The 21,196-nt window shown below is 38.5% G+C and overlaps 1 protein-coding gene across 1 annotated transcript in view; it reads right to left on the minus strand.

Annotated features, from left to right (window-relative positions):
- Positions 1–3,913: 3,913 nt before the first annotated feature.
- LOC140234857 (uncharacterized) overlaps positions 3,914–21,196 on the minus strand; it is a 29,792-nt gene continuing 12,509 nt past the window's right edge. The window contains exons 13-25 of the mRNA XM_072314903.1: positions 20,871–20,927; positions 19,677–19,852; positions 19,273–19,305; positions 18,543–18,870; positions 17,899–18,019; positions 16,529–16,673; positions 15,727–15,809; positions 12,714–12,881; positions 9,684–9,878; positions 7,050–7,313; positions 6,571–6,773; positions 5,378–5,566; positions 3,914–4,896 (exon numbers count right to left, since the gene is read on the minus strand). Of these exons, the coding sequence (XP_072171004.1) occupies positions 4,645–4,896; positions 5,378–5,566; positions 6,571–6,773; positions 7,050–7,313; positions 9,684–9,878; positions 12,714–12,881; positions 15,727–15,809; positions 16,529–16,673; positions 17,899–18,019; positions 18,543–18,870; positions 19,273–19,305; positions 19,677–19,852; positions 20,871–20,927 (2,214 nt within the window). The 3' untranslated portion in view covers positions 3,914–4,644. The remainder of the gene's footprint in view (positions 4,897–5,377; positions 5,567–6,570; positions 6,774–7,049; positions 7,314–9,683; positions 9,879–12,713; positions 12,882–15,726; positions 15,810–16,528; positions 16,674–17,898; positions 18,020–18,542; positions 18,871–19,272; positions 19,306–19,676; positions 19,853–20,870; positions 20,928–21,196) is intronic.

The following is a 21,196-nucleotide window of genomic DNA, read 5'->3' on the forward strand; positions in this document are numbered from 1 at the left end:
TATTAATAATATGCTTGCCTAATGGCAATGCCACACATTAGATGCGCCAACCTCCAATTAATGTACATTGTTTGCATTGCAGCCAATTCTAAATCCTTAACAGGAATGTTAACAAGTGACACAGAAACTACCACATAATGCACAAACGCATGAAAATACACACACATTTACACAACATGGGTACATGTGATACGCACAACAGAAGACATAAAATATGCTGACCGCCACATTTTGCCCTTCTTGCTACACAAGATTTACACCGCAGACTTGCAAAATGCTACTACAGTTGTACACCTGTACAACAAATAACACCAAGTTGAAGATCCACTTGTTACTAATCTGCTACAGCAGAGACCTATGAAGTACACATCTTTACTACCTCATACCTTCTACAGCATATGCCATATATCTAGCCAGTCTAATTTTTCGTGAATCATGACTTCCAACAATGTCGTGAGTGGTTATAACTTTGTGATCGTGGAATACATTACTAATTAATGGAAAAATGTATGTGTGCATGTTACCATCATGATGGTTCCCCTATGAATGTAATCTACATAATACAATGCAGTACATGCACTAAAAATGAATAAACAACCCAAATGCAATTGTTTTATTGTTTTTTTTTTCTTTTAATACAATGGTGGGCAGTGTTGGGAAACAAAAAGATTTAACCTGTACTTGGCAAGATTATGAATCCAAACGGCAAGAAAGTAACACTTTACAGCCCAAACAGTACAGATTTCTTTGGAATCTTCAATGAAGACAAATACACATTGTACAAACCCGACAAAATTAGTTAATTGCCATTTACGTATAGGTGTGTATGTGTGAGTGAGTGTACGTATAATGTACAGACCAGACTAAGTTCATCTTTTGTGTTTTCTATAAAGAAAAAGTATAATACAGTCAACCTCGCGTAAGTCGACATAATCGGGACTGAGCAAAACACGTCGACTTACGCGAATGTCAACTTACGCGTAAGTCGACATTTTGTCGACTTATAAATGAAAATTGATTTCCCCTATACAGAGTAAGATTTGGATCACGATGCGGATCGCTACCCATATCTTACTCCTTTTGCCGCCAAAACATGCGTACTGACATGAGCAACAATGTTTTAGTTCATGCATAAATCTTGCGCGGGTTACAATTCAAATCTCTAGAGAGATTTTGAGAGAGCGTGATCGGAAACCTAGGCCCGTTTCTATTATAGACACTTAACGTTTTAAACTTGATTTTGAAATATCAAAGGCAAATTCCCCAAAATTGCATTAAACTTTGCGATTTAAATTCAAGTGCGTTGCTAGGAAGATATGCGTGTGATTTCGCATGATTCTGTCGAGATTATTTTTCAGTGCCGACTGAGTTGAAATATGTGTGATTTTCCTTCCCTATGTCGCCATATTTGTTCTGCTTAAATTTGTATTGCCATACTCTGAAAATGAATTGTTTTCACGCTCCGATTCGCAGCATCACCGCTCTGTACCGCGCGGGCCTGTCTGAAATAAAAAGAAGAAGAAAAGTTTGTTCATCCGAAAACGACATCTTTCGGACTACTATAACCTTCGTAAAAACAAACCTCTTACCATTGTCGGACTAATTTAACTTTGGACTGAGATTTAAAACTTCGGCATAGCGAACTTTAACAATAATTCGTTATCATTTTTTTCATTGACATTTTGTGAAGCAGCATGTGTTTCGGTAGTTTGAAACGTGTCAATGTTGCGATGTCTTTCCCCTGCAAGTGCAGACTCAGTTCGGTCACGACGAAAGTTCCGTTACGAAATAAAAAATAATGCGAGCCTTTTCAACAATAACGCACTTCCGTACATTTTTATGCGTTTTAACGCAGTTTCTAGTTTTTTCTGCAACGCTCTTGCGTTTTAAAAACAGCGTTGCTTGTGATTTGACGGACTTGCATTTGATTTTTAGAGTTGCGTTTAAACGTCTTTTCGGCGTGCCATGTGATTTGATGGACTTGCATTTGATTTTCAGACTTGCGTTTAATTTTTAATTTTGCTTACGAAATGAAAAAAGTAATACAAGTCTTTTCAACAATAACGCACTTCCGTAGGTGTAAAGAGGTAAATTTATTTAAACGCAGTTTCTAGTTTCGTACAAAAAACCGCAAGTCTTCTCTGCAACGCTCTTGCGTTTAAATACATCGTTGCGTGTGATTTGATGGACTTGCATTTGATTTTTAGAGTTGCGTTTAAACGCAATTGAGTTTCAGGTTCGTAACAATTATTTTCTAGTTTCATATGATTATCAAACGCAAGTCTTTTCAGCAACGCACTCGCGTTTAAATGCAAAAGTTGCGTGTGATTTGATACACCTGCATTTGATTTTTTGAGTTGCATTATTAGTTGCATTGTAATAAATCTTTTTAGAAAGGGCCCTGGTTTTAATACCGCTTCCGAATAATCAACGTTAGAATATTCGGATTTACAAAAACACCTATTTCATGTTCGGATAATGAATACCTACTGGGACATATAAGTGTACAAAATTTGTGCGTTTTGAGAAAAACGAGAGGGAGAAAGGCTGGGGTAAAGTGAACTGTCTTGTGTACTACATGTAATGCTCCAGTGTAAATGAGTGTATGTCCTTTCTGTATTCTGGCATACAAGACAATGGACGCATGGCGCGAACGCTACCGCACCGTACACTAGCGAATTACCGAGAAGAAATGCAGCGAATCAGAGCGGGAAAACAATTCTTTTTCAGAGAATGGCGATGAGATTTTGAGCGAAAAATTATGTCGACTTAGACGAGGAAATTAACACGTATTTCAGCTCAATTGGCACTGAAAAATCAGGTCGACTTACGCGAGTTGTCGACTTATAAATGTCGATTAAGACGAGGAAATTTTCAAGGAATAACAAAGGCAAAAATCGGGACTTTTTTATTGTGTCGACTTAAGCGAGTTGTCGACTTATGCGATGTCGACTTAGGCGAGGTCTATTGTACAGTCATTGGTGGAACTTTGCTATAAAGAGGTCAGTAAACAAAACAAGGTGATTTTGCAGGTCCCATCTCTTTAAATATCTGTTTCTTGTAACCTCATATGGTGAGGAACCTGCTATTACAAGGCAATACAACTGAAACTACTGAACATGCACTGGAAAGTTTAAAGGGATGGTATAGTATTGGTCGAGGTGAGGATTCAGCGTTTTAACTTTTTGCGAGACACAGTACTGTACTGCTCTTTCATATTTCATGACAAGTTTCTAATTATCTCAAAAGAAATCATCATCGAAAAACATTGGAAACCTGAAGCCCCGCCTAAACCAAAACTGTACCATCCCTTTAATATTGCTCTATCTGATGATGGACTTTAAAATGTTTAGAAATGGCTTTTGTGATCAGACTCTTCATGTGTGTCTGTTGGGAGGGGAAAAGGTGTGCAATGTTGAGAACTCTACAATGATGTTGTGTCCTGTGCCCACAGTGTGATTTGAGTTTGTTCACGACTGTCCTGCTACACAGACACAGTCACAGAATCACAGAACAATGAATCAAACAACTGAAACTGAAACAACTGAAACTACTGAACAATCATAGGAATCTTTGAGAGATATTATGCATCAATTTTGAATTCAGACACTTGCAAACACTCATACTTGGTCTCTGTTTTTTAGAGGCATGTAATTCATGCATTTTCCTGTACAACATCAAACCTGGCAGCATATACACAAGAAGTTAAAAGATTCCAACGAAAGTGAATTGCATAAAAAAAATCTGCTGAATCAATTGAAATTTCATGCAGTGATCAGTGCTTCCAAATAAAACATACTTCATATTTGACTAAATGTAAATTTCTACTGTCACAAAAATTTCAAGTGTGTAAACCTACAGTGTAAACCTACAGCACAGCTGTCTGTGTAAATAAGAACTATGTGCACTTCCATTAAGTCTGATAATTTCACCATTGCAGATTAAACTTCTACTTCTCAACACACATTTTGTACATCAAAGAGTATATCTTTCTACCTAGGCATATGTTCCCTTTCTCACTCATCTGAGTCCCCAATCATTGTAGGCTCCACAACATCATCTCCAATAACAGCTGTTACCACAGCAATCGATTTCACAATTTGGCTTGTTGCCATGGTGGCTGCTTTCATTGAAAGTAGCTGGTCAGGATGTTTAAAAGTGGTAAAAGACTAATCACAGTGAACTGCACTAATTACTGTAACATGTACATCTTGTACACAACTTTGATCATTAAAGATGTTTACAATTACTGTAGCACATAGAGACTAGTATTTGTACACATGCGCTATAAAGTAGAATGTATTATTAGTATTATTATCATTATTTCTAATCTTGTAGAAGAGAGTATTTCTGTACATATTTTGATATCTCAAAAAAAAAGTATTTGTGAGTCACTGTATTTGCACAAGTTCACAATCTGATTTCAAATTCAGTTCTCAACGTCAACTAGGGGCAATTCAAACATTGCATTTGATTTAATTTATTTTCTGCATGTGATTGCAACAACCATCATCTATCAATCATCTTCATTCAATGATACTGCATGTATTCGTGTCTGTTCCTTGCCCAAGAGTCTCTCAAGTATAAAACGCTTCAAGGAAAAGGCAGCATATTGTAACTGGACCATCAGCATTTGACGCCCCCTCATTGGGGCGGGGTTGGCGTGGCACGTTGCCTCTTGCCCTTCCCCTTCAGCAGCTGCTGTTGTTGCTGCTGCAGTTGCTGGAGCTGTTGCTGCTGTTGCTGCTGGAGCTGTTGCTGCTGTTGTTGCTGTTGCTGTTGGAGCTGTTGCTGCTGTTGTTGTTGCTGCTGCTGCAACAGCTGCTGCTTCTGGTAGGCCACCTGGGCCTGTTGCTGCTGTTGCTGTTGTTGTAGCGTGATCTGTGGGCGATTTGCCTGACATGACAGCAAAAGTAGAGAGAGAAAAACAATAGCACCGGCTGAGAAGTTGCTACCTCTAACAGAAATAATCCTCCTGCCACATCAAACCTAGAACCCCTGTGAGACACTAAAACCACCAGAAACGATATTGAAAGGCATTCTTTTTACCCCAGTTTAATGGGCAGAAAAACCTCAATATGAGAGCAGGTAAGGTGTACACTGAATGCTGTGATTAGTTCTTGACATCTTCACTTTTTTCTCTGCCTTATTTTTTCTTAATTTCCTCTTTATTTATTTTTCTTTCTGTCTGTAACAAAATGCAATCAAATTAACTGCAATTAATTCTTGACATCTTTAACTTTCTATTTTTCCTGTGTTTTTTTTTTTCTTTACATATTTTCCCTCTTTCTTTTTTTCTTTCTGGTTCTTTTGAACAACAACAAGTGAAAGGTGTGACTAATTCTTGACATGTTTCTTTCTGTTACCGACAACTTACCTGTTGTCCCTGTGATGGGGACAATTGTTGCTGTTGTTGCTGTTGTTGTTGCTGCTGCTGCTGCTGCTGTTGAGTCTGAGCTGCTGCAGCAACTTGCACCTGCTGCAGCTGCTGCTGCAACTGCTGCAGAGTTGCTGGGTTGATCTGACGTTGCTGCAGAGCTGTGTTGTACAGCACTTGCTGGCCCTGCTAAAATGGTAAGAGTGAAAGCAGACGTTTGAAAATCAGACAGGCTGGGTGCTGCACACTGCTACACCATTGTGCATGCAACTGAAAATATAATAAGCAGAGAGGTTCTTTTATGGAAGCTTTACAGAGTGTTACTACCACATTTCAAACATTTTGGAGATGGAACCCAATTTGGAATGATGTCAATTATCAGTTGAATTCTCCCTATTGCATATAGTTGTACACTGCAAATTAAACGTTTCCTCGCTAGTCATTGGGTCTGTACGCTACGTGCAAATTAATGCAATGATCTTATGCACCCATGCGCAACACCCGGAGGTCAAGTGGGGTCACATTTTCAGTGTCAACTTGTGCACATGCAGTAAAGTCGAGATACTGTGCAGCAGGCACGGGCAGAGCATACATATGCTGTAATCCCTTTTTATCATGACCTAAAACATTGTAACTTCACAATAGAAATACATGTACATGTTTAGAACCTATAATTTCATATATCTTTCCCCAACATGTAACAATTGCTGAGAAAGTCTACAAAACTATGGTAGTTTAAAGCCAGAGATAGTAATACATGCTTCTCGTGTACGACTAATTAGAGCTCACGCTGTGCACCGTCACAGCATTGTTGACACAGTGTTACAAACATTAAAGAGCCACCGCTGTTTGAGTTTTTACTGTTATATGGGACAGGGAGAATTCAACTGCCACAAGTAAAACAGACACATACTTTGTACTCACAAACATAATAACATGAAACTATGTGAAGATTTTCAATGGGCAATGAGTTGAGCATAATTACATTGAGCAGAAGTAATATTGAGTAGAGCAACAAAGGGCCTACAGTATTCATTTCTCATGCTTCTATCATATGCAAATTTAGTTCACTTAAAATAAAACAACAAAAATTACACCATGAATAAAATGAAGTTTGTTTGTTCTTTGTTTTGTTTTGTTTCTGGGTGGTCTTTCGTCAAAGGTTTCCCAAACATGGAGGCATATTTTAATACCTGTAGCATCGGGAGCTGCTGTCCCTGATTGCTATTGGCTGCAGTGTTGGCTGCCGCTGCCCTCAGTGTCTGGTTCTTGATTCCCATCAGCTGGGCCAGTTTGGCCTGGGCCAGCTGGTTGGCCCCCTGGCCGATGCTGACCTGACCCTGGGCATTGGCGATGACTGTCTGACCGCCGGCGCCTATCAGCCCCTGCGTTCCACCTGCCAATTTATCACAGAAGTATTGGCAATGATAATGCAGTTGAAAACATGTACAGGATGTATAGTGAAGTCCTTGATACAGATAAAGTGGTAGTTGCAGTAAGCGGAATTAATTTCACAACATAAGAACAATTGTTCTGACAGTTATCCCAGGCATCCTGATTGCATTCTTGTACATCAAAACTCTGGTATAACATGCATCCCCTTTCAATATTTTTGATACGGAAATAGCTTTGACAGCAAAGCAGTCAACATTGTCTGTCACAATCGACCCACCAATGATGTTGATGGGTCCCAGAAGACCGGCGGGAGTCTGGATCACACCGGACTGGGATGCGGTTGCTGTGGATACAGAGGAGGACACCACGGTGACCACATCACTACTGGCACTGGATGAGGAAGAGGAGGAAGAGGACGAGACAGAGGCGGTGGAGGAGGAGAGCTGAAGCATCCCCCCTCCTTGGTGGGGGACAAGGCCCGGAAGGGTCGTCATGACGCCAATGGGGGTGTTGATGAGGTTGTTGCCAGGCTGTACAAGGCCTGAGATGGAGACAATGTTTGTTGCAATTTAAGGATGAACAAAGAATGGAAGAAGGCTAATATTTCTTTTAATAAATTAAAAACATGTCGTGGTAGTTCATAAACCAGCAATCAATACACACTGCTGCAAACACACAAAACCATACACTTGAATACACACACATATCTACATATGGTACAACACATACATACATACATACATATATACATACATGCTCACAGACACATACGTGCATATCCTACACTCCCACAAGCACCTCAATAGAATGTTTAAAACACACCAAGAGGCAATTTCTTCGTGACAAAGAATTAAATTGTAGATTTTTTTTTTTAGCATTTTTACTCTAATGTATAATGAAGAGCAATTTTGTGATTGTATTTGCAGTAAAAGACTTCCAGTAATAGACACTTTTGTTATAATTATATACATGCATGTCTCTTATGTACCATTGTGAGCAACTCAGCAATTTCACTGTCACAAGTCATGATTATAATAAACCTTGAATATTAATAATTACATCTGTTCTGGACTACCCGATATTTGATAATTCATGTACGTTTTGTTTTAATAAAATAAATTGCTTTAGAATTGTCTGTGTTGTATGTGTTACTGCAAGAGTAGACAGGGAAATTCAAAACTCTCATTAACATACAGCTGTACATGGGGGACGTAGGGATTGTTAGTCCAGTTTGACTTCTTAAAGGCATAATTTACCATTTGCAGATGAAAGCATTAGTGCTTTAAAATAGTTCTAAAATGTGAGTTAGGGATAGAAACAACCACTGTCAAAATTTGAATCCGTATAATCGATGTTAAGTGTTGTTAAATACACGAAATGTGAACAATAGTTAAAATAAAAATGTTTCCAGACTAAACCGTATACAGTTACGGTTTATTGAGAAAAACCCTGATATTTCCTTATATTTTAGGTTTTATTGCAAATATTTCATATGGTAGGTTGTTTTATGATACAACAGACCTACACATATGCATCAAATGTGATATCTTGAACATTTTTGAAATCACTGCTCCCAAAGGTAAACTGGACCTTTAATAGGCAGGGGGGGGGGGGGGGGAGGAGAGATTGAAAGACCCTGCGACTAAGAATATGTACTACATGAAAACAAATGTTTATCTAATAGTCACCCTTCACTTGTACACTTCACTGTTTTATTCTTTCATTACATAAGACCAATAGGGCCCGTTTCATAAAACTTGTCATCAGTGACAAGTTGTCATAGATGTGACAAGCTACTGAAATCCTTGCATCTGATTGGCTGATAGCAAATTTGTCATAGAAATGTGGCAGTTGTCACTGATGACAAGTTTTATGAAATGGGCTCCAGGAGACCTACATTGCAATTTATGATGCCCTATATCAGGACAAGATGTATATGTGACCCGCTACAACAAAATGATCCTAAAGTCGGGCGAGGTCGATTATTTGAAAATTGCATGATATAATCCCCTAATCTTTCTGCGTATATTGATGCATAACACATTTTATAAAAATAATCGGCTGCGGAGATATCGATGTTTGAAAGAGAGCATGTCGAGACGTCTGGAAAATCACTGTTTCGAGAAAAGCGCCCTGAAAGTCTTCCTTTCGACGCAATCGCGATCAAGGGACACGCAAGTCAGTTTTAATCTCTGGACAATAGAAGGTAAGCCCTAGCAACCCCCGAAGAGTTCATTCATGCACATCAGCGTCAGTGACCAGGATGTGAGAAGCGGCTGAACGTAGCGCACCCTGTCCGCACGCACCAGTCGACTGGGCAGTGTGCGAGCTTCACGCTTCGGTTAGCAGCAAGCAGGAAACTGACCAATGAGATCACTCTGGTCGTTGTTAGGGGCGGAACCTATCTGTGGCGCTCAATCCAAATTTTCGAACCAGTTTCTGCTTCGTTGAAACGCCAAAAAACATGGCTCAGAAAAACGCTATTTTTTAATCTTTCCTTTGATCATCTTGCTTCAAAATTTCGACAGACGATAGAAGACATGTTAGACTCCAATAATATATCAAAATCAGAAAATCGTAAGTTTTGACCAATTTTAATGCTCTGACTTCAAACTCGATTTTCACGGCTTCGACCGTGCGCGACTTTAGGACCTTTTTGTTGTAGCGGGTCACATATATCTGCTGGATACAAAGTTGGTGATGTACACGGAGAGATCACAAGCTGCAATGTACAGTATGCATACAGTACCAGACGAAGCATTACCTCTTTCAATACTCTCAGCCACACAGAGAGTGGTAGATATCGTGAGCATTTCTCACATGAATGTCACAGGGATAGTATAAAACCAAACATTTTCGCATGCATGGTCAAAAGCAAGCTAGGGCAACATGGTGGGTGTGAACTGCTCACCTGTCTGCGATGGGTTGACCAGTGCCATGGCGATGGTCATGGCCATGGCTTGACTGGTGCTGGTCGGAGTGGTCACCCGGCTGCCGGACGGCGAAGGGGTGCCCGTCCTGGCTGGCTGCAGTGAGGGAGGGGTCACGGCAGGCTGGAGGGAGGGGGTGGAGGAGGGTGGGGGAGTGGGAGGAGGCCCCATGGAACCTGAAGGTTGACAGAGTGGGAACAAAATGTCACTTCATCTACTTTGAGATAGTATAAACACCCACTGATTTCACAAGTGAAACTTCACTACCATTCTGTATTTGCACAAGGTATCTGCATAACTATCGTCCATACAGAATGTACATGTAGATGTTAATGCTTGTCACTTAATATATGGAGGGGAAAAAGGCATTTTGTCCGACACATTAACACTCTGTGCATGTAACCACGCCAACATTTCTAGGTTAAATACTTCATAGCAGTGGTAAAGGTGATCTAATCAGTTGCTTTGCTACAATCGTAGCTTCAAAAAGATCAATTTAAGTATGACAATGATAAATATATATAACTACTTTTTCAGGACTCTTAAGTAATTCTTTATGCGTACTCTGTGTGTATAATCAATGCCATATCTGGAGAAAGAAATTATGAAATACTGAAAATACTCTCAGTACCTACACTCTGCACACAGTTTTCTTGTAGTGCACAAGGATTGGCCTAGCACACTGCACTGGAAAAAAATACCACCCTCTACTGCTGTATATGCTGTTATTTTCGCGTACAGGTATTTTAGCGACTGAGGTCACAGACTTTTTCGCGAGATGTTGTTTTCGCGAATTGACACCTACGCCAAATTAAATGTGCTGTTACTCCAGCGTCTGGCGACATTTTCGTGTGTTGTTAAATTCGCGATCCAACTGTGATTCACGAAAATAAAACCCTCACGAAAATAACAGCCTATACAGTATTTATCGCTGGCTAAAAATCATGAGCAAACTCATTGTACCATCAAAGAAATCAAGCATGGGTACTTTGCATACATAGAGTTATTGAATTGGCAAGGTGTTAGCTCTCAAATGTGTACAGTTACGCACATAAACTGATGTCAAAAGCCACTGAATGACTAAATCAGTCGAAGCTTGGATTTTTGTTTGAAAAAAAAACCCTAAAAAACAAAAAAGAAATGTTTTAATGAATTATTCATCATCAATTTCAAAGCAAGTTTCCATGGTCAAATTACAGAATACAACAGCATGACACTAAAACTAGACAATGATATTATCATATCATACATAAGTTTTAATGTAGGAGCCAGATTTTTTTTTTTCAAAAGAAAATAAGATAAAACATTTTGAATACAAATGTAGAAAAAAAAGGCAACAACAATAATTTATTCAAATATGAATCAAATAAAGTTGTGCATTATATCACAAACAAGAAAAGAAAAGACCAGGTAGCATATGGCAACTCTTGTCAATGAACACATCAACACATTAAACTTGGACTAAATGCTAGTGTACAAACTTAGAAATGGGAAGAAAATTGAAAGAAAATGAACAGAACACTGACTGAAAGAGAACACAGTACGACTTATCACGAGCATCATATGTTCATGATGATAGTATATACAGTATTCAGGAAATAATATAAAAAATATGGCAAAGGAAAACTGTGTATGACTTCACTGAACAAAGAATACATTTTTATAATCACAAAATATGGTGGAGACTTCACCTTTTTTGTGAAACACCCAATGAGTATCTTCATCTTTTTATCTATTATAATACTTCTCTTTTTTTTTTTTTTTGTCCTTTTTTTTTCGGGGGGGGGGGGGGGAATCTTACTAAGGTTTGCTTGTGTTCGTCAGTAAATATCTACTTTTCAGGCTTTTTTTTTTTTTTTTTTGGGGGGGGGGGGGGAGGGGTAACACCTAAATCAACACAATCCTTTCCCAAATTTTGAAGATAACTGTATTTCTTGATTACAAGTTAATGTTCTTACCTGCAGTGTCTTTATATCTGGTGATCCTTGTGCTTACTATATTTCCTGAGCACTAATTTACTTTGAAGTTTTTATCATTACAAGCTTTAAAAAAAAAAAAGAAGAAAAATTGCTGTATGGAAAAACCTAATGGTAATGACTTTACAAAGATACAGCATAGTTATAATTAAGAAGATATGAAGACAAGTCAAAATAAAACAAAAATTTGATACTGTAGAAAGACAGCACCACAAATGTATTACAAGCAAGACATCTTTTTTTTAGACAAAACTTGACTCCAAGTACATTGTCAGAGTTTCAATGATTTTTTTTAAATAATTCATTGTATGCATTTAGAATCAGGTGATTCTTTAACTTCTTTTTTACTACATTTGTACATTGGATGTGTATCAGTGGTATGATGATGATTTAGCTCGACTGGATTCACAACTTGGCAATATACCGACCAGAAGCAGAGAATCTTGGTGGCTTATTGCATGACACAATGTTGGGAAAAACGTTGACAGTGGTGTGCAACAAAGGTATTATCTACTCTTGTGCTTGTTTTAGTTTTGTCAGACAAAAATGGTATTGTGCTACCGGGGAGCTTTTAGAAACATGTGCATGATTAATTCTCCTATTGTTTGACACTATGGCTTTACATTGCTCACAATTTTCTGAGCATTACACAAACAAACAAAAAAGAGGATTAAAGAAATCACAGGATTTGATAGGCAATCCCATATTTTTATATTCTTCAAGAATACTATATCACTACATTTTGCTTTGCCTTTCCCTTTCTCAAACACTTTGCACAATAAATAGATGTAAAAAACTTCAGTTCATTCTTTTCACTCTGAGCCAGGATTGAACCAGAAATATAGATGCCTTTATAGGCAAACTATGTTTACTGTAGGAGTAATTAAACCTTTAAAGCCCTGCTAATGGAACTATTCAAAAACTAACACACCATCAACAAAAAGAAAATGCTTTCTAATTTTGCTACTGGTGGCATAAGTCAAGTTGTGAATCCATTAAACTCTGCGGAAACTTGAGAGAGAAGGGTTTCTTCACCTGGGACCGGGAGGCCGGCCGAGAGAGCTTGCAGGGTTTGTCGGGCGTCGGCCAACCGCCGCTGCATGACGGGAGGGGGCAGGCGGGAGGGGGCTTGCCGCTGTGGGGTCACGAGGGGGGTTCTGAGCTGGCGCAGCTGGGCTCCAACACTAGAACCCAGCAGGGAAACTGGGTACGGGCAGGGGTTGGTGGATGAGGTGTGTTACGTCATTAAGGGATTAACCCATTAATCATGGGGGGGGGGGGGGAGGAGAGGGCAGTATGGGCAAGGGTCGGAGTTGGGTTGGATTTTAAAGGATTGGGGAAGGGGAATGGGCACAAAAGGGTGAGAGTATTTTGCCCAGGGAGAGACAGTGTATTGTGTTGTATGTTTTATAGTATTTGTTTCAATTTTAACATGTTTTTTTAATATTTTGGCACATATGGGAAAATAATTATTGGGTGAGAATTTGAAATAAAAAAAAAAAAATCAATCATGTTGTGCATTGGCATGAATTTTTTATAAGCAGGAAAAATATTACCAGTGAATATATGTTTAGATTGTGAGGTATTCATGGGATGGATTGTGCCCATACGTGTCATGATATGATTTCACCAGTTGCAGTCACACAGCGTGAATGTAATGTCCGGTTGAAAATTTGCAAGTAAATTGTCGCGCAAGTGTTGGTTATAAATGTTTCAGAGTGTTGGTGACAGGGTACGATGTGACGTGTTAGTTTTGGGGTGAAAGTAGTTGGGTTGGTAAAGTGAACAAGTTTGGGAAAATTTGGCATGTGACGAGAAAGAGAAAACATGAATACAAAGATCACATTCATGCCACAAAGTCACAAAAATATCAACACAATCAACCTGTTTGTTTCAAACTCTACCACTGTTACAGCTACACCGCAGGGGACATTCACCAAGAGCAATTTATGTCAAGTATTCATACATAAACAATGAAATTTACAAGTTACTTTGAAAAGAACAAAAGAAAGTAGCCAAACTAAAGATTCCACTACCATTTGGTTCAACTTGATTTCACAACAATAGAAACGACAAAGTACAAACAATAATGCAAGAGAAATATAACTGATTCGAAACTGAAATTTCTTCTTTCTTTTAAAACCAAAAATCTTACACAAGTCTAATCTGAATGCAAATTGCCACCATAAGACCGAGAGGTAACTGATTTGAGTGCATTCTCCAAACTCTGTCATTTTCAGCCACACGTGTGTTCATGAAAGCAGATCTGCATATGGCAATTTGTTGCGTACACAATGTTTGAATGGTGCCATGTCTTGCACAAAGGTGCACAGTGAAAAGTTACAGAGAAATTGTACGTGCAACTTTGCCATAAGAATTTTGAATGCAATGTTTTCTCATTGACTGGATGGTGGCAGGTTGCATACAGTAGCATGCAAGCCAGAAGAGGAACAACACTATTAAATAATTCCACATTGAAAGAGAAAATATTTGTGACTGTGCATCACAAAACCAACGAAAAGTCGTGTGACCTGATTTTACGTGAGGACTCAAAATATGTGAAAAGGGTCTAGCCTACATTTTCTAAAGAGCAATTTTTCTTCCTTTCAAGTTCGGGATCATAAAATAAAGGGAAAATGTCTGTGGGGGGGGGGGGAGGGGGGGTCAGTTTTTCTGGAACATTCTTTTTTTTCTTTGTATCAGGTAGGCTATCTTGGATTTACAGATGTGGTGTAAGAGAAACCATTAATATACTCTTCACTTTCAACTCTCATAACTTTTGATAGAATGATATTACCTTGAAAGTTGGTATTAGGACCCCGTTTGCAGTGCGAGGCTCGGCCGCGGCCGAGCCCACCTTCATTTCAGTCTAGCTTCCAAACCCTCTGCCTGTACTATTTCGCTATTCAGGATATTAACCCCCTCAACGTCAAAAACTAGTATAGTTTAAGGTGGTTTTGTCCTGCAAACGATTTTTTCCTTTGGCAAAGGCCTTTGCCCGAACGGCGACTTTGTCGCCACGGAATCCAGTTGGCAAAGAGTCTGAAAACCAGACTATACCAAATTGCGTTTGTTTACAAGGCTCGGCCCAGCCCCGCACTGTAAACGGGGTCTAGGTCATGATTAGAATGTTCTTACTGAGTGTACAAAATTTCAGCCTAATCTAATCATAATATCCCTTCATTGTTGCTGTAAAAGTATATCCTGTTTTTTGTTCCATTCATAGCAGAAAGCATATCTATGGGAGAATAAGGACTTCAATAGACTCTGAACTTCAAAGCCTCTTTATCAGTAAACACTCTTTCATGGGGTGTACTTTCTATCTGTTATTCATATGGGTGATGGGAAATTCAATTTGTACTGAGTTTTACGTCATTTTTAAACTTAGAATCTGCTCTTTTAATATCTGCCATTAACTAAAAAATCCATGTCTGTGGACTTTTTTGTGGTTTTGTGATGCTGAGTCACACACCATGTGGAGTAACATCAAAAGAAAGTAACAACCAGATAGATACTGGAGATGCTTTGGAGACATTACACAAGTTAAAGTCCCCTCTGTGCTGGTTTCTATGTGCTTGTATGTTTGCATGAGTGTATGTTTGTGTATACTTGTTTGTCTATTCAGTATGTGTGTTGTGTGTACTTGCTTTTTCTTTGTTCTTCATACTGTACATATGTTTCAAGCTATTGCATACAATTATCATAATTTTGTTGTGAAGTTTAAGATAGTGTAGAAAATACAACTGTAAAAATTGGTTTTATGTTTTTATATTGAATTATTTGAAGGAAATCATATAGAGATTTAGGAAAAACAATAAAGTACAGTGTACATGTTAGTGTGTGTTAGTGTGTGTGTGTGTGTGTGTATGTGTGTGCCTGTGTTTAAGTGAGCATGACTTTAAGAGAGACTTAGCGTATATTCTAGCACATTTTTGTCAACCCACAAAAAATAAAAGTACAAACAACATTGGACAAAAAAAAAAATGTGGAATGATTAACACAAAGGAACAATAACAACCAAATGAGCAACAAAAAAATACCATCATACCTGGTGGGGTAGATGGCATGGATGTAGGAGTTCCAACAGGGGAGGGCAGCATATCCTGCTGTGCGTTGTTGTTGCTGTTGGCTCTGTAATAGCAATTCCAAAGAAAAATAGACAAATATCAATAACTTTGCCTCTTACTATAAGGTCACATATAATTACACATACAGTAACATTGATATCATAAACCAACAGTTGAACTTTGAATTCTCTCTAAAAGAATAGATACTCATTCCTCATGATATAACCTTTGGCTGCAGGCTGCAGAAAGGTGTTGTTGGTTTGCTCTTTTTATTTGTCTTAGGTATTGATTGGCATATCCTGAATCAATCTTTAATCAGCAGTCTGTAGCATATTATGCATCAGACTTTGGATGCAGCATTTCAAACTTCTTTTTTTTTCTTTTTTTTTTTTTGGGGGGGGAGGCCACAATTCAACTCAATTTAATTCAATTCCATTCAATTCAAATTTGTTTCAGTTTTCAACAGCACACAAATTAATGTATGCAAATGAGATGAAGACACAGTGGTATCAATTGGCAATTATTAAAAAAAAAAAACAGGAACATACATGTGTATAAATATATATATATATATATATATATATATATATATATATATATATATATATATATATATATATACATATATATATATATATATATATATATATACATATATATATATATATATATATATATATATATACATATATATATATATATATATATATATATATATATATATATATATATATATATTGGAGCGCAATACAAAAGAGAATAAACAAAGTGTCCTTTCAGTACCTGCTGATATAAGCTGGCGGCTGTCGTCCAGCCAGCCTGGCCAGAGGGGGGCTGAGGAGGGGGATGTTGGTTCCCCCTCCCTGGCCTTGCGCCTGCTGCTGACCACCAGCTATCTGGATGATCTGGCCTTGCGAAGTCATGGCTCCTGCAAAAGATGGACAAAAGTAAATCATAAACAAACATGACACTTATAATATTAATAATAATAATAATAATAAAGGACATTTGTATTGCGCAGCTCCTATAATAATATACTCTACTGCACATTACAAAATGACATACATACAAGAAATTCAAACACAAAATATATTACTTCAAGAGATGACTTGCAGAATATTGTAAAAGTGGAAATTTTCGCGATGTTGAAATTTCCGTGCATTTTGTGCCGCCAGAAATTCGAGAAAAAATGAAAGCACTCAAATATTTTTGCTGCCCGTATGTTCCAGTAGTTAAAGTCTTGATTCCGCGGAATTAAAAACGTGCGATACTCTTCTTGCCCAGCCGTGCGCGAAAAATTAGTCACGCAAAAATATCCACTTTTACAGGAGACGGTGGATTACATCTCTTTGAATTAGATACCGTAGGTCTCTCAAAAAATATGTTCTTTTGAAATCACGACTAAAGCAAACACTCTGCAGGTACATCCCTGAACACACTTGGACAGTTCACTGTAAAACAAGATACACGTATATTCCCAGCATGAAATTTTTGTAAATTGGAGCCGACAGCCTTTTTCGCGTCATGAAATGTTCACAAAGTTCCCCTAGTATTAAATGCTTATAGTGTATGACAAGAACTTTTGTGCGCATTTTAATTTCGCGAATCTTGGCTCTCACGAATTTCGCAAAATTAAAATGCACGCTGACATTCCTCGTTTTATGGTATGTATTTTGCAAAATGGCTTCAACAAACAAGCAATACAGAAAAGACACATGAAGGTGATGGTGGAAATACCATCCAACCACCAAACAGCATGTTGATTTCTCCTTATATCTCTAACAAATGCCACCACATCACTAACAATCATAGGGGAAAGCTGTCACAAAGTCATGAAAGTGTTTTTTGCCCTATTCTATGCTGACTTCATTCTATTGTGGCTTTTTTAGGGACATTTACAGAAAACCTTTTGCATGACATGGGATGCAATGTGGTACTGCTTACTTAGTGTTTTAATACTGCAGTGATACTATAAACTTAATGAATTTGGGGATTATGAGTTGCATTTGAAGACTTGTTTCATCTTCTTCCCTGCTGTTTGGTAATATACTGTTTGACTGGAACACAACAGCATTAGTGTGCCATCATGCCCCTTTATGCACAGCACACCATCCACTGCCACACTGGCTAGACTAATGGTAGAAGGAAATTACCTGCCAATCCAGACTGAGAGAGCTGGTTGGAGAGGGAGGAGCTGATGCCGGCCGCTGCAGCCGCGTTCAGCGGGAGCTGCAGCTTGAGCGGCTGCTTCAGGTCCAGTTGAGCAATGTCGCCCTGAGAGGGATGATTAGAAATTTACCCAATGGATGCCTTTCATGTTAGACTTTTAAAATATGGGATGCATCCCACACACTATTCAGCAAAGCTTGCATTCACAATGAGCAGTCTACAGTGATCAAGAAGTAGTGTTGTTTTAGCCTTTTCAAAGGTCTCCATGTAGATAACCTATTTAAATAACTGTAAGTTGGCTGCTTGTTTCAAGTCTATATCCGGGTGTTCAAAAAAAAAAAATCCTAGTAAAATAGTTTTTGTGGCATAGAATTACAAGGGTGGTGAAGTTGAGCTTGAATCCCTCAATATGTTACGATAGATTGAGGTTTTGTCTAAGCTTTCTTTGTAAAAGATTCAATCAATTAAATGTGAGATAATAAACACAAATGACAGTACACATCATTGATTGTACAAAGAATGTAAACCCATCTGAAATCATGACATACAATAATTATCAGATTTACCTAGCGCATGCCGATGGACAAAAAGTTGATTGACTGAATATGGAAGCAATGATGTGTCTTACCCCTGCTCCGACTTGATTATTGCTGTTGTTTTGCTGCAAACTGCTGGCATCCAGTCTACCCAAGCTGGCCGCTTGCTGGGCCCCTCCTTGTGAGGGGGCGGAGTTGTTACTGTTGTCTCCACCTCCACCGCTGGCTCCTCCCACTCCGGCTCCAGCTCCTCCTCCTGACCCAGATGCTCCCTGGCTCCTGGCTCCCTGCTGTGTGGACGGGTAGGCAGTCGTGTTGGGGTTCTGGATCAGCTGCGGTGGCTGACCTGCCATGACCCGGGAGATCGTGACTGGCTGCCTAGTCTCCAAGGACAGGCTTTCTGTCAGTTGCTTCAAATACCTAGAATTTACAAATTTTGATGATTATAGCAAGTTGACCACAACAACACATACATTCATCAGTGGTCTTGATCAGTACTCTAGGTTCAAATATGACAGTTTTCTGAATACAACAGGAATATATCAATTGCATCGATTGGCCAAAATGATGGAAGTGGCCTGAGAGCTTCTGTATGATGGACGGTTCTCAGTTAGTTTTTAAAACATTAGAAAAGCTAGAAACTGCAAGTAGTTCTACAATGACCTATGTACATATAAATGCCACTGTAATATTTCCTTATCATTATTAACGTTCATCATATGACATACAGCCTGTGCACAATTACTAGATAAGTGTTCAGTATCATATCACTACATTATCAAGTGAACAACTGCACTAATATCAATGCTACTAAGTATATACCTTTGAGCATTCTGAAGAGATCCAAGGTAGAATCTGTGAGAAAGTGAAAACACAGGAAAGGTGACAAATAAGGCATGCGTCATGTCACAACAACAAAACATAAACAAATAATAACATATACACAGTCAAAGCACTCGGTACTAAAACAGTGGGTGAAGCACCAAATCCTTATAAATGAAACATTGGCAGAAAAACGGGGCTAACTGGTTCCAAACATCTACGAAATCTGACTAAAATATGCTTGTCTTTTTGTTCCCTTTCCTCCCTCTCACCCATCACCCCTCCCCCTTTTTAAACACAGGGGAAAGAAATTATATCATTTTTAAAGATTCAGTTATGAATTTGCTCTTCAGTCATGCCACTGTTTCCTTTCTAACAACCAAAAATGATGTTCCAACACTTACTTGGTGAAGTTGGCATCGCTGCGTGGATGCTGGGGGTCAACAGGGTTGTAGTTCCTGTCAATGTACTGCTCTCCCTCGTACGTCTGGTCCAGCTGTCGCTGCTGGATCTTCACCCTCACGTGCTGCAGGCGTCCGTTGTCGCGGTTCGTTTCAAGGATGACTTCTTCCACCGGTATCTATGAAAAGATTCAAGGATTCGTACAAATTGGGGAGGTGGGCAAAGGGTTAAAGGCAAGTCATAGTTCTCATACACCAGCAGAAAATCCTGAATTTCACTCTAGAATGGAGACAAAGGCATAAGAAATGTTTGAAATAAGCTGTGATAATACAATTTCATTTGGGTATTTATGAAAACACAAAATTTTACCCTGAAAGATACGCCAGAAGTATTGCAATCTCAAAGGATATCCAATCATGGTTGCTACACAATGTTTTATGTTCAATTACATTGATGACAATATATACGGTCATAGCAGTATCCATCACGCAAGAGTGAATCGCATGCAGCAACTTGTTAGCTGCATGCAATTCAATATTACTGCTAGGGCACAATTTCATCATCACATACTGTAGTAATGTTCTACATATTAAACCTGCTGCTGAATGGGGAGGGCACTTCAGGAATAAAGGTAATGTGTATTTACTAAATGTTTAACACTTTTGATCTCAATATACTCCAAAACAACTCATTATCCTGGCAAAGGTTGAGCTAAAGATGGGTAATACTGGAACCACTATATTTTATTTTGTCACATGCATCAAACGATACAAATAAGTTATAAAGAGAATTTCACAAAATTTATTTTTTTTTCTAATAAAAAGTACACTTCCCTCAACTTGTTCCTGACACATGTTCAGGGTAATACTTTACCACTTGCCTTCTGAAAGAGGTAAGTCAAGTGCTCTTTTATTCAGCTTGAAAAGTGTGAATTTTCTCTATAATAATATTCTTTATATCATTCTACGTGTGACACATCACAAACTGTCGTAGTCTTCTCATCCAGTGATAGTGGCACTGTAACTTAAAAATTTCGTAACTTTTGAATGAGTTATCCAATTTTCCTCAAACTTTCACTGATATGTTCTACTAATATTGATGCATTCATTCAATCCACACACTGTATATCTGGGGTAACTTGTCCTATAACAGAGATGAACACACTAGAGCACAAGACTAGGTTCTAGTCTACCTACCGCTCCACCGCTGTTCCTTTCTCGGGGTCTTTCTGAATGACTGGCATACTGAGAAACCTGCCCAGCATATGAAAGGAAGAGAAGTTGAAATGGCAAAGCAATGTGTAGCTCCATTCATCAATATCGGTCTCCTAGCACATCTTGAATGATCTCAGCAAGTTTGTGCTGATTTTTTTTTTTTTTTTTTTTTTTATTTTAAGCTCCCCAAATCTTTCTTTATCTTCTAGAATTACCCAGTCTTAATTCCTCGACAGCAATAAATGCTCTGGTTATTTCTTGCATCTTGTAAAGATTGTAATTTCATTCACTTCAATCAATGAATGCTA

Source organism: Diadema setosum, chromosome 11, assembly GCF_964275005.1.
Source record: "Diadema setosum chromosome 11, eeDiaSeto1, whole genome shotgun sequence".
NCBI classification, from domain to species: domain Eukaryota; kingdom Metazoa; phylum Echinodermata; class Echinoidea; order Diadematoida; family Diadematidae; genus Diadema; species Diadema setosum.